Consider the following 13,885-nt stretch of genomic DNA (forward strand, 5'->3'; position numbering starts at 1 on the left):
CATTGATTCGGTTAATAAACCACAGAAACTGCAGAGGGGTCCCTCACTGAGGATTTCAGGGTAATATCTCCTGAAAATCTTTGTGGATTGTGCTAGGAAGAGACATCAATGGATCGAAAATAACGGTCTGCAAAATCAATAGTTGTTAGAACTGAAAATTAGCTTAATAACCCAGCTTGTTACTTTGTTGTCAATGTAATTTCTACATGAAACGTTAGTTTTAGATTTTGTAAGGAAATAGCATCCACTAGAATGACTTGGCTATTTTATACTTTGGCTAGGGCTAGGTGGGCGTTCTGCTGTTGAAGCTTAGTGTAGGCATTTCATGGAGGCAGGATTTACTCCCGTGAATATGATATAAATGATGTGTATTGTCCAGCCAATGTCAAAGTGAAAGAATTTGTTCTTACTATGCGAAAGCAAGGCCAGTAGGTGAAAGTCCCCACAAAGATACTGCTGGTTGCTCATACCAGTTGCATGTGGTTTCCATTCACATATAGAGGGGAATTCTACCCAAAAATAAATCAGGCCCATTCCATTCATCAGCTGACGTTGTCTAGGTGGCCAGAGGGAGTTGGGTTACAAGCACCTGCAGTTTTTTCCTGAAAAAAAAATCATCCATGGATGTTTTTTGACATGGAGATCCGTTTAGAGAGGATTTCATTTAAGCTCTCTGTGTTTCTGTATTTTACTGATGTCAGTGTCAACAGCAGTCCCAGGCAGCCCTTCTGACACTCGACGTCTTTAATAATTCTCTGTTACCCAGGAACCGCAGCCCTATCACAGTGTAAAGAGCATTCTAGATGGTGCCCACTGGGAATTTTATTAAAAAGGATAAGAACCAGCTATGATCCAGACTCCAGGAAAGACTTTATTCTTAAATTCAAAAATTAAATAAGTGCTGTGTGTACAGGGAAAGTGGACAGAATACAACATGATCAGATGTCAGCAGAATTCCCCTGTAATAAACTGCAGCTTTAGTTGATATGACACCAGTCAAAACATTGATTACCATCCATAATCAAATAATATGATGCCTTCAAAGATCCCCAAGTCTCCTAAACACAGCCTCGCACAGTTCTTGATAAATTACTACACAACACTCACGGGAGAGAAGAGTCTGACGCTATTAGTACTGATGAGCATATAGTAAAATGATCGATGGGGTGAGCTTAGGTGAGACGACGGTATGAAATTCAAGGTGACCTTGTCTCTAGGTTGGCATTCAGTACACAGGCAAACAGCCGTCTGTCTGAACGGTTCACAAATCCGCAGAGCGAAAGTCAGAATGATGAGGCCTCACTCGTTCTTTCACAGAGCCATTCCTGCTATTTAGAGCACAGGGTCAGTGGCTGCAGGGTATAGCCCAGGATCCCATTCATTCATCCATCCTTTATGACCTCTTATCCAGTACAGGGTCACAGTTAGCCTGGGGCCTATCCCAGAAAACGTGGGGCACAAGGCAGGGGGCAGCCTGGATGGGCGGGGCAGCCTGGATGGGCGGGGCAGCCTGGATGGGGGTGGGGGACAGCCTGGATGGGATGGCAGTCCACCACGGGGCACACACTCACACACTAAGGGCTATTTAGAGACACTAATTAAACTGCAAGTTTGTGAGAGGCTGCGAGAGTAAATGCACACAGAAAGTACACAGACTGAAAGCCAGGGGCAGGACTAAAACCCCCGATGCAGGAAGTGCCATTAAATAATGAATGTTGACAGTGCTGACCACGCGGGTTACTGTGGACCCTTGACAGCCCCTCGCCACATCGGAACGGCAGAGCGCACCAACAGAGTAAGCCAGCACCTCGGATCTCATCATTATCAACACATAATTATTCAGGGTTATCCTCTGACAACTGCTGCGTTCTCTGCTATTAAATTTGCATTTTCAAAAATGTCTCTGGTTTTTAATTGTCAGATTCCCATATAAATGGGATGGGAGACGGTAACCCATATGATTGTAGAGATGCTCAGTTGCAAGCGCTTGAAATCTGCGGACTACGACCTCTTGCAGTGCCTATGAGAATCTTCACTGAATACACCAAAGTAAATACAAATGCTATACAGATACAAATATATATATATACATATAAACACACACACACACACACACACACACACAAAAGGGTTTGTAATTATATAATTATCTTTGTGGGGACTCTCCATTAATTTCTTAACCATAAATAATCAAACAAAATACGAGACTTTTGGCATTTTTAGTTTTTTGATTGCATTCACAGATCTTTGTCGGGATCTGGAAAATGGTCCCCACAAGTGACACACACAGTTGGAAGACAATAAAATATTTATATAATAAATATTTACAAAATGTACAGCTTGGCCTAACTTTAAAAATAGTTTCATGATTTGCATGTGTTATAGTGTTAATTGTGCAATGAAGAATGATTTTCTAACATTAGTAACATAATGACAGCTGAACAGGCTGCACTTGCGGTGGGGGCAGCAGGTTTGGGGGGTGGGGGGTGGATATCGTGGCCCTGTGTTCCAGAATCACAGCTCAAGATCATTAATGTCTGTATTGTGGTTTCAGTCTCGGTTTCAGAACAGTTACACAATTAACAAATTTGTGTCCGACAAAAGTCAGATACCTAAGCCAAGGGTTTATCACACAGGTACATTACAATACGATCTGCAGCAACAAGAACTAATATGCAGTAAACACAGCTTAATTTAAAACTGATACAATATAATCCAAATGCGGAATAATCAAGAAACAACTGAGATGAGAGGCATAATAAAGATGGAGAAATAAGAAAGTCCATAAAAAGGATGGAGGAACCACACGGAAAGGCAAGAAATAGAACATATAGGAATCTTGGATGGGTTTATCTAAGCTGACTTAAAGTGACCACATATACTCACAGATAATCCTATCATAACACAACAATAATGTTGCTGACCAAAGCGACACAGGAAAGTCAGGCTGTTAATAGCTTTATTAGCATTACGTCCTCTGGGACATTTTCCCTGAGCTTCCAAAGGAAGATGAACTCTTTCATTACTCTGGACTTGGGTGCAGAACAAAGTCAAAGTGTGCGTACAGGTATGCTAGATCAGAGATGTGAAAAAAAGAGAAGATCCTGCTCTCTCTCTCTCTCTCTCTCTCTCTCTCTCTCAGCCCAGTGCCCAATGGGACTGTCAAACCAAGCAGCAGGACCTTGGTCAGTCACAGTACACGGTGCTCAGTGCAACACCTGCTTTCCCTGGCTCTCCTTGAGCAGTCCTGCCTGGCACAATGTCACCCAGCGGGTCCATGTGTAGAGCTCTTCACCATTATCATAAAACGTCTTGAAGTTTCTGGTAATGGAAAGCATGCAAGAATGCCAAGTATGGGGGGGGGGTATTATACATTTGTCCTTTCAGAGACGGAATCTGCTTCATATCGATGGGCCTGATATCAATCTCTCAGAAGCTGTTTAGATATGCCTGATTATGTAATAAATGTACGCAGAAGTTGAAATAATTGATCTAGTGTTGGGCTGGAAGTCAAATCACACTTCTAAGAAGGGAAAGAAGAACAACTTACTTATTAAGACTTTGAGAAAGACACCAACGTTTTTATAGTGAGAAGAACAAATGAAATCGCTGCCAACAGAAAGCTGTGGATCTGTCACTTTCATTAATCACTGCTTTTTATCACAGGACAGGGTGCGCAAAAGCCTCGAATGGTCATCCGGAAATCCTGATCATCAGTATGCTGTGAAGGACAGTCTATCACATCAATGCGACTCCTGTTTAAGAAGAGTCACTGGTCTTCACCCAGCACACTTTTCTACTCAATAGACTTAAGGTAACTTACTCAGAAGGATCACTATTCTAAAATGGCAGCTAATGACATAACATTTGCTGTTCACTACATGTCATTGTTGAGAGGTAATGTGCACTAAGAGTGGTAGAGGAATCAAATATAGACCACCAGGAAAACTAAAAATGCTGTGTGGTGTCAGAAACCCACGCAGATAAATCCCCTACTGGGGATGTAGAACAATGCCTGAGAATCAGTATCCAAATGGCTCTTACTAGGCTATCTCTGACAGCACTCGTGCTGGGAGCCTCGTCCTCTGGAGTGCATGAGAGGAACTCTCAAAGAATGCCACGCTGAGAGCGACTGTACTGGGAACGGACCTTCACAGAGGGAGTGGGCTTTCGGGTCCTGATGCAGGATTTACTGCACGCTCCACACACACCATTAAATGTGCTAACCGGGCCAATGACTCATAAGAAAAGCTAAAGAGTTTGTTTGTAAGTGACACACAAGCACAGGTATGCAAGGTTGCCTGGGGAAACAAAGGAAATGCACTTAAGACGGCAACAGCATGTAATAACTGCTTCAGATTGAAATGCTGGGGTTTCTGCAGACGTTTCAACACAAAGCATTCCTTAAGGGTCAGAAAACTCAGCCCAGATGGGCAATATGCTCGGAAAATGAGAGAAACAGCTCTAATATAGATTGTCAGTGAAAGCTAACTGAAACCACATATTTTCTTTACTCAGTACAACACATGATATTCCCAATTCAAAACTCTGAACCTCCCTTTAAGCCCAGTGCAACCTCAAGGTGGCAACACTCTGCAGACTGACTTTAAATTACTTGAAGGCAATGACATGAATTATTCAGGGGGTACCTCTATCCTCAGGCCAGCCCTTTCTGAAAATCCATTAGGGGAAGTGATCAACACAAGACCTCACCACTTCACTGAGCGCTCTTGGGTTTCCAAGGCAACCCAGCATGGGCATCAAGGTGCACAGGATGCTGAAGACATGCATGCAGTTACAGCACTGTCCAGTGGCCAGCGAAGAGCTTGCAAATTTGACTAACGACTTCCCCTTTGATTGTTACCTGAGCCCTTTATTCTGGTAGCTTGAAGTTTGAGTTCCCTTATTCTCAGCTGTTATTTATACATTGAGATGGCAGACCACCCAGACTGCATTTAGCAGGGATCTGTGGCAAGACCTGTCTGTGACCGTGGTACAAGAAATACCATGTTTTTAAATATCATGTTTGTGGGGAAAAAAAACTGCATTTTTATCATAGTGTCCCTCAAAAATGAGGACTGTCTGTGGGTCCTTTACTACCCTAAAGACCTGTGATCTGTATTTTAAAACGAAATACAAGCCTGCTTCATATAGCAAGGTGTAAAACATTAAACTATCTTCCACGTGCAGGCCGGGAGCTCAGAGAAACCACAGCAGGACTGTTGCTGGAATCATCACTCTTTCTCTTCAATAGCCACTCCTTAGTAGTTGTTGTGACTGGCTAACAGCAGAACTGTTTATGTCTCTCTGCTCACAGTTGAATCTGAGGTTCTTCTTTCATTTCAGAGAAGTAGCAGCTAGATTTACCCTCCAGATAAGATACCTGATCACAGCCTACAGCAGATAGAGTGCTAGGAAATATGCTATCTTCCTCCGTACACTGGGTCAACCCCAGATGTTCACAATCTCCATGGAAACCAGCTGCTGTTTCAGTGGCTGGTTACGCTTATGTCGGCCAATAAGAAAAGAGCTGCAGCTTACCCCACATCCTGCCTCGCGATTCCTGCCTCGTGCCCTTGTCCGAGTTGGCACACATGTATGTGTTAACCTCCTCCGTCTTGCCTGAGATCGTGCCATCAAAATCACACCAAACAAAATAGTGATCAGAGCAGCATCCATTAGTGCAGTCAGTATCCGTCATTCCAGTCCAGAGGCAAAACCTTATTCAGATATAAAAATACTCACACTTAAATCTCATGTTCATTTTTCACCTGAGATTCAGAAGTACACAACGAGCATCTTGTTTACCGCCCCCCATTATCCGGTATCATCGATGGCAGGAAAGGCTAACGATGCTCTGGAGAGGGAAGCTAGGATGAAAGCTCCTGTCCTGTCAGCGCACACTTCTCAGCCGAGGAGACACCCCCACCCCCCACCCCCCGCCAGCGCTCTGGCCACGGAACACACCTGGATGGTAGCGGCATACACTCCATAAGAACACAACTGGGTATCAGGACACTAAGTTTCAAACATTAGTGGTTTCGGGCTCAGACAAAACCAAGCAGACGTTATCCAGGAATGGAGAAGGGGCGTGATGTCACAGCAGGAAGCAGAGAGCGGAGTACAAGGCGCTGGTTAAGCCATCTTAAAAAAGACGCGACGCAGGTGTAAAAAAACGAGAACCTGGGCAGCAGGCGTCTTGTTCCGGGAGACCAACTGATCCCTGAGATGCGTCTCCTCATCTCAGCAATGCGCGCTGGCGTTGTGGAGCAGCCACCGGACGAGGTGGTGTTCCCAGCGCCTGTCACCGTCACCCACGCTGCCTGCTCTACTGCCCCGCAGGATGGCCGGGGCGGCCTCTTCTCAGAGACGCTGCCTCATCAGATCTCCTCTCCCGGTGCAACCTTGAGATGTGGCTGGCGGAGGTCGCTGCTGACGAGGAGTCCTGTCTGTGTCGTACGTGTGCTCAGGCCCTGAGCAAACGCCGCGTAAACACACGCACAGACTCCACGTGCCGCTCTATCCTGCACTGTTTACATGGCAAAATGCAATGGGAATGACGCCAAGCTGAAAGCTAGGCTCTCTCTTAGGGTTAATCATGCTTGCTACAGAAGTTCCTAGTCGGCTTTAACAATGGCTGATGGGCGACGAACTCCAAATTAAAGTAAACAAATCATTGGCTCAGTTTGAAACGCATAAAAACCTGACTACATGAATTCAGCGGTTTATTTCTGCAAAAGCCAAAGTTACAGGGTTATCCAAGGCAATGTCCTTCTCAGAAATGTACTTCTCACACATTTTTACACTGAAAATTTAGAATTCTTTGGATAGCTGTTAAAAAACTAATACAGCAACTGAAGCCAGGGGCTACGGACGCGTTGCAGAGTTAGTAAACTGCAGTAAAGCAGCTTTGAGTCTCTCCATGACCCCCAGACCCAGATACCACCATCTGTTCCGTAATTCAATCATTTGTTAACCCAACAGGAACCATCATTGCCTGGGTCTTTCGCTGTTACCCTGGCCAGTTTGTAGCCTGGATGTAAAAATATATTATTTACGGAATCAAGGGCTTCCTTAGTTCCCAGTTCCAGAGATTTTAGCTCAGATATTAGAAGCATATTGATTATAATGACCTCCCCAGGCTCCCCATAACCCTGTAGTAGGCAGGTGAAAGGATGGATGCCCTTCATCAGAGCGCAGATGCTCTGGGGCCGAGTCACTGCCAGCAAGGAGACTCTAAATGATTTTTAGCCGTGATTTGCAGATAAACTGGCCTGAAGACTTTGCTCGTACCCGTCTGCCGCATTCACACTCTCCACCAGACCCCGGCTACAAATTGGGAGACTTCATACTGTAATCAGCATTCAGCATTTAGGAAACACCCTCCCCATTTTGGAGGTCCTGATATGCCCCCGATGCAGCTCTCCATAAACCCCATGACAGATTTGTAATCCTCTCTGTTCATGAGCACCTTTAATCTTACCAAGCAAAACCGGAGACCAATGGAACAATGGAAAATGACATCACATGGCATAAGAAATGGCAGCTTTTTACAAGCTTTTAACTAACAGGTGTGTGTGTGGGGGGGGTGTATATATATATATTACAATAAACCTCTTATTCTGATGTTGTGGCAACCATTTTTCCAGTCCTCACAAAGTGATAAAAATCCGTGACCGCAATCAAAAAAACTAAACTCATGTGTTTTGTTTGATTACTTATCGTTAGCATTAGAGGGTTAGGGTTATCGATTAGGATTATGTCCATAGAAATGAATGGGGTGTCCCCACAGAGATATAGATATTTAGTGTGTGTGTGTGTGTGTGTGTGTGTGTGTGTGTGTATATGTGTGAGGGCTGATAATTTCAGTCTCTCAGGCCTGAAATCTGACAGGTGCCAGAACAGCGATTCAATTAGCATCCTGACAGGGCAGATAATCCACAGCGCAGCTTCCATCAAAGCCGGCCGATGTCTCAATAACACCTACGTCTCACTTCCCTTGAGATGAGTTATACCTCTATCTATATCAAAAATACATGTACACATCAATAAAGAAACATATCATTTGAAGTGATTATCCTGCACTACCGTCAAGTAAGGCTACGAACAGCAATGACCATTCAAAAATCTTAATGTCAGAAAAAGCATTTAGGTATTTAAATATTATTCTCTCAATTATTGATCATTATTAGGTAGCACTTCCTTTTATATCAACTTACAGCCTACAGTTTTCTGTGATTACAGATTAACATTACGATGAAGCGGAGCCTCTTCACAGTCCAGCCCTCCACTTTCCTAAGGCCGTGTCCATAGTCACGATGCTACCTGGTGTCTCATACTTCTTATTAGTAATTTTAGCACCCAGCACTGTCACCTCACACCTCCAGGTATGAGGTTCGAACCGCCACTCCGCGCGTGTGTGTGTGTGTGTGCGCGCATGTTCTCCCCCTGTTACATGAGTCTCCTCCACAGACATGCATTTGGACTAACTGGCTTCTCTAGATGACCTGCAGTACATGGCTGTGTGTATGAGTGTGTGCAGCTGCCCTGTGACAGACGGGGTCTATGGTGCCCCGTGCCTCATGCCCTATGCAAGCTGGCATAGGCTCCCGGCTCCTCCTGTGACCCTGACGTGGGTAAGCAGTTGGACGACGAATGAATGGATCGCAGGTGTAACACTGTCACCTCTGCCTCTTGCCCCTGTAACGAGGCTCTGAAGCCAGCCAGCACAGCCCCCAGCATCAGTTCCCAGCATCCTCGTTTTGGGTGGAGCTATCCACTATCGAAGGATGTACAACGCCCAATGAGCATAGCTGAAGCCAGCAGAGCATGAGCAGGACGTGAGCTGCCCAAGTAGGCATTCCTCCATCTTTTAAGCACTTAACCTGGTCAGGGTCCCAGGCCCTTTTAGGTAAAAACCACTAAATCTGTGAACATTTCTAATACAGTCAGTAGTCTTGTGTTTCCCTGGGATTGTAACTACGTGTCATCTGCAATGTTTCTGTACATATGCAAAGCAGCAGCCGTCACAGCCGTCAACCTTGACTCTGACCCAGAACGGCACGGTCCCGATTTGGCCCCCGGGACCCCCAAGCGTCCCGTATAACCGAAATGTCGCGTTGCTCCCGACTCGACCCCAATCTGACCTCGATCAGCTGGCTTGGAGGACAGGCCACGTTCACGAGGCACCTGCAGGTGGCGCTGCAGGCAAAAGGAGCTGCGCTCGCTGCCAACCGGTCTCATGCTGACCCGAGTCGACCCGTCTGACTCCAGCACCGTGTTCAGACACGCTGCTAGCCTCCACAGGCAGAATAACATCAATGTCAGTGTAATCATTCGGGTTACCGCTAAGGCTAATTGTCAATACCGTCACCATTAGAATCAATCTGGACCTAAGAATCAGAGAAAGGTCTGGCACTGGTACAATCACCAAGGCAGGAGGAGGGAAAATCCTGCTCTGCATATAACCTTCCGTTCCACCCCTTGGAGATCCTGCCAAATTAGAATGGAACATAGTGGGAGGTACACCTATTAGCATCAGACAGGTGTATGGGAGAGGATCTCGGCACGGCCATTTTTATCTCAGGTTATTTACAAACATGGAAAATTCATGCAGCTTCTCAGTTTTTAGACTCAACTTCTCCTGACACACTAAATATGTGCTGGCTTGGGGTTTTAAATAAATTCTTACAGTCACACTATCCACAGATAAAAGGCAGAGCCTCAATGAAATCACTGCTTCTAACATGCTAGGGCCAGCTTTTCACATGGGGGGCATCCCGCTGCATGCTGTAGGGTAATATTGAGAGAATGAGACCCTCTCGCAAATTTGTAAATGTTCACTGATGTGCATGCACTCCTGAAATGAATCATACTGCTATTTCAGAAGCATTTTTTTTTAAATGCTAGGATGTCTAGAAAGGTTCATTTCGGGAAAGATACGCTGCACTTTCCGGTGGCAGACACAACTCCATTAAGACTCTGTGAACGGTTGAATAAAGGCACCTCAAAATAAAATCAGAACGCGAGACGCATCCAAAACAGGCAGGCACCCGAACTCTCATTAAGGAGAGGCTGTCTTGCTTAAAAAAAAAAAAACACTTTTCAAAAGCATCTGGCTATCAGGCGGGTAAAAGGGTAAGACGATCCCATTAAAATCCAGGCCTAGGTGAGACTGCAGCTTAGCTTCGTCAAAATGCTAAGTTCAAATAGGCGGACAGAGTGGTCAGTCTGCATCACAGATGACACCTGCACCACAGACCACTGCCTGGCTGTGTTCTCGTTTACATTCCACGCCAGTAATCTCCACAGAAGGGACACCGTGGAGCCAAAGGAGACCGTGTGGCCTAAGTGCTATGCAATTATCACTCAGGGTCCTTGCTGACAGAAATTCACTCGTCTCTCATCGAACTGAAGGCCAGGTTTTACTTCGCCAAAAAAGCCCATCTCCTGATAACAGGCTACAGCTCCATCATTTGTTGGAAGACTGTGCCATGTTTAACTATAAAAAAAACAAAGAACAATTAATATTTTAGATCCTTAATATAAAAGCATTCAAGGCTAAAGAAATGCCACAGAAATCATAAACTGCAGGAAAAAGTCAGGGGGAAAGAGTCATTTCGTCACATCAAGAAGCCCTGATTGTGTGTTTTTATCTTACTAATTGGCCTGACATTTGAGAAAATGGCTCAAAAATAAGCTTTTCTGGTATGCATGTTAAATGTAATACATCGGGTTAGGCATACTGCCAGGTTAAAACCTGAGGTCTGCGACATACTCTGGTGTTCCTCAGAATCCTCAGCGTGGGACTTAGGGAATTCGCATTAAAATGCATGTTTGACAGTCTCTGCTTTGACTTAGTGTTACGCTCATGCAGACGATTAATCGAACAAACACGTAATCGTAACTTAATAAAGTAATAAAATCCGAACTGACCTGACATTAATGGCATTCCTTTTACCGTTTCTCGGCGTTCAGCCTACACTAGTTCAGCGGTAGATTTCAGTTGGGAATTATTCTCAGGGTATGTGGGTAGATCAATATTACGTTTCACTGTAGTATTACTTTTCGCCACACCGAAAGTCACGTTCAAATAATGACATAAAATCGATTTTTGAAGGACACCTTTAATATATCCCAAAGAAAATCATTCATTCTTAACTTTCAGTGCGAATTGTGTTTTAGCGACATGTAATTGTTTATTATTGTTTTCTTTAGATATTTATCCCAAATAAATATAATTTTCTCCCTTTCTTCCACCTGTCATCGGTTAAATTCCAGTGTGCCGATGTGTACTAGTTTCTGGTAACACATTATAGTGCCACGATATAGTATAGTAGTGAATTGTAGTATAGCATTTAAGATCCGGTCGCAATGACACTATTTTGCAAAATAAATGTAAAGGATGACAGAATCCATATGGATAGAATACATTTTCTGTAGAGACCACCTCCGCCCCATCAAAACATATTTTCATTAAAATATCACTTACTTGCTTTTCCCGGTTTGGGCCTCTGTAAAAGCTTCTGCACGGTGATAAGGTCTTCAGTCTTCACTGCTTGCAGTAATTCCTGATCTTTCCCCATCTCGCTCTTTTTTCCCTATCTATTTATTATTTGTTTTTCACATCCAAAGCATCCTCCGTGTATTTTATCTTTCCAGCCCGCTACTGCTGACCGTTCTTAAGGAAATGCATCGGCAATACGCATGGCTTGGTTTTTCTGCTCTCCGGGGGGATAGACGCTCGCTTCCCGAAAGCTTGGCACACACTTGTATGGAGATGGCACCGTACAAATGATCCAAAATCTGGAGGTTAACAAGGTCCGCACCGGGCGTCATGAATAAGACACAAATCCAGCCAGAAGCATGCGATTACGCTGTTATACACAAGACTACACTTTGCGTATAGGTATCCCAGCATATACACATATAAATAAAAAAAAGAAATATTAATGGCATTAAGATATCCTCTATAAAAGATCAATTCTAAAAGCGCAAAGCGATTATTATATTTCCAATCGGCGAAAAGTATCCTGCTTTTTTATCGGAATGAAATTGCAGCGAAGCCAATACGAGGTCTCTCCTTGCGATCAGCGACGCGTCGCCTGCCGGTCCGGATCTTTTGGAGGCTGCATCGGGTAAACAGAAGCCAGCTGTGCCATAGCTCAATACAGTCAGCAACCCCCAGCCCCCACCCCCCCTTTCGGAGCCGCGGCTGCTGTTTAGAGTAGCTCCATAGTATGCAAGTAGGTTAGTAAGCCTAAATGGCTGCACTGCATCCAGGAGGCGGACCCGAGAGTCGGGACCATCCAGCCTCCTCCCTCCACCGAGAACAGACGGAAAATATAAAAGGCATCCGGATAACCTATAGCGCGTTATTAGCGCACAAATGATACAAACACGCAAGGTGCATATGGGTTACATCGTAAGACACCGATACGACAAACATGCTGTTGATTTAACTTTTTCGACCACGGCCATTCGGTAATGTAAATTGAAATCCATCACAGACGTTACGAACATAAATAATTTTATAACGTCTCATTCCGCGGTAAAAGTGTTTCACCTGGAAACTATTAAACTCCGCACTTCGTTAAGTTGTAAATGAAACATTTGATTGTAGTGAACTAATGCAAAACAAAGAGTGTGCTTATAAGGTATAGGATTAATAGGCACTGACGGCAGTTTCCTTTTTCCCAATTTTGTTCTTGTTTTAGTAGACGCTTATTGCTCCGAAGGTCTTAATGATCATTAACATTAGCGGAGAGGCGGTGCGGACCGAGCCCCGTCACCAGTGATGAAGGGTCAGGCTACGCTTCACGGCTACACTCCAAACCCTACTGGGAGCTGGTGGGTTTGCAGAAGTAGCTGCCATTGATATTCTGACTATATCCCTCTGGTTATCACCCAACACTGTCTACTATCCTGTTGCAAAGTACCACCCCCTTAAATGGACTTGTGCGCATAATAGGCATTTTCGAACAATTTTTATTCCATGCCATATCACTCTGTACTGCAGCTAGTCTACAAACGATACGTTGACGATACTGGTTAATGATATATGCCATATACGTACCAAAGTGAGCGAATGGTAAAAATAGGCTGACGTGGTTATTCAGTGGATAATCCCATTAGCTCACAGCTGCGGAACTGCATTTCTCCACATCAGGTATTTGCTTTGGACAATCCAACCAAAATGCATAATAATAATAATAATAATAATAATAATAATAATAATAATAATAATAATATGTGTGGGCAGTAGACTCTGTATCCATCTTGGCCTACTCTGGATTGCCGAGCTAAAAATGGAGATACGATCCCCACGCATTTAATCCAAATTGATAGATTTTCTACTGACAAATTAAAAACAAAAAATAAACAAATAAAATTAAGAGTACTAGACAATGCCATGAAATTACTATAATGATCATGATTATTATGGGATGGCACAGGGTGTAGCACTAATGCCTCACACCTCCAGGATTAGGGACTTGAAATGAATACATTTCATGATTCTGCAGCTTCCTGTGTGACAGTGGGTTACACTCAGATGTTAGGGTATCTGTTTTTGTTCCAGATGCCAGCATCCAGGGGTGTTTGGGCATCTGGCATTCTGGTCATTTTCCCAGTAAAGTGGCAAAATTTCAGACCCCCCCACCACCACCCCCGATCATGGGTACAGTATGTATGTCTGGTGGGCCCCTCTGGTCACAAGTCCAGGGTCCATTTTTAATCCTAGCCCAGCCCTGGATTTGTGCAGGCAGGTGGCAGGCTGGCATACCCAACAGTGTCATCTAGTAACTTTGTGAGTGTATAGACAAGCCATTTCCCAGCAGTCAGTGCAAGATGCACACAGGTGCTTACCCACACCACCTTTCCTCAT

The 13,885-nt window shown here is 44.3% G+C and overlaps 1 protein-coding gene across 2 annotated transcripts in view; it reads right to left on the reverse strand.

The window, feature by feature from the left end:
- Positions 1-12,533, reverse strand: part of caskin1 (CASK interacting protein 1) — a 92,958-nt gene extending 80,425 nt beyond the window's left edge. For both annotated transcript variants that reach the window (XM_023815054.2, XM_023815053.2), the window contains exon 1: positions 11,492-12,533. In XM_023815054.2, the coding sequence (XP_023670822.2) occupies positions 11,492-11,585 (94 nt within the window). In that variant the 5' untranslated portion in view covers positions 11,586-12,533. The remainder of the gene's footprint in view (positions 1-11,491) is intronic.
- Between the last annotated feature and the right edge of the window lie 1,352 nt (positions 12,534-13,885).

This window comes from Paramormyrops kingsleyae, chromosome 5, assembly GCF_048594095.1.
Source record: "Paramormyrops kingsleyae isolate MSU_618 chromosome 5, PKINGS_0.4, whole genome shotgun sequence".
In the NCBI taxonomy this organism is placed as follows: Eukaryota; Metazoa; Chordata; class Actinopteri; order Osteoglossiformes; family Mormyridae; genus Paramormyrops; species Paramormyrops kingsleyae.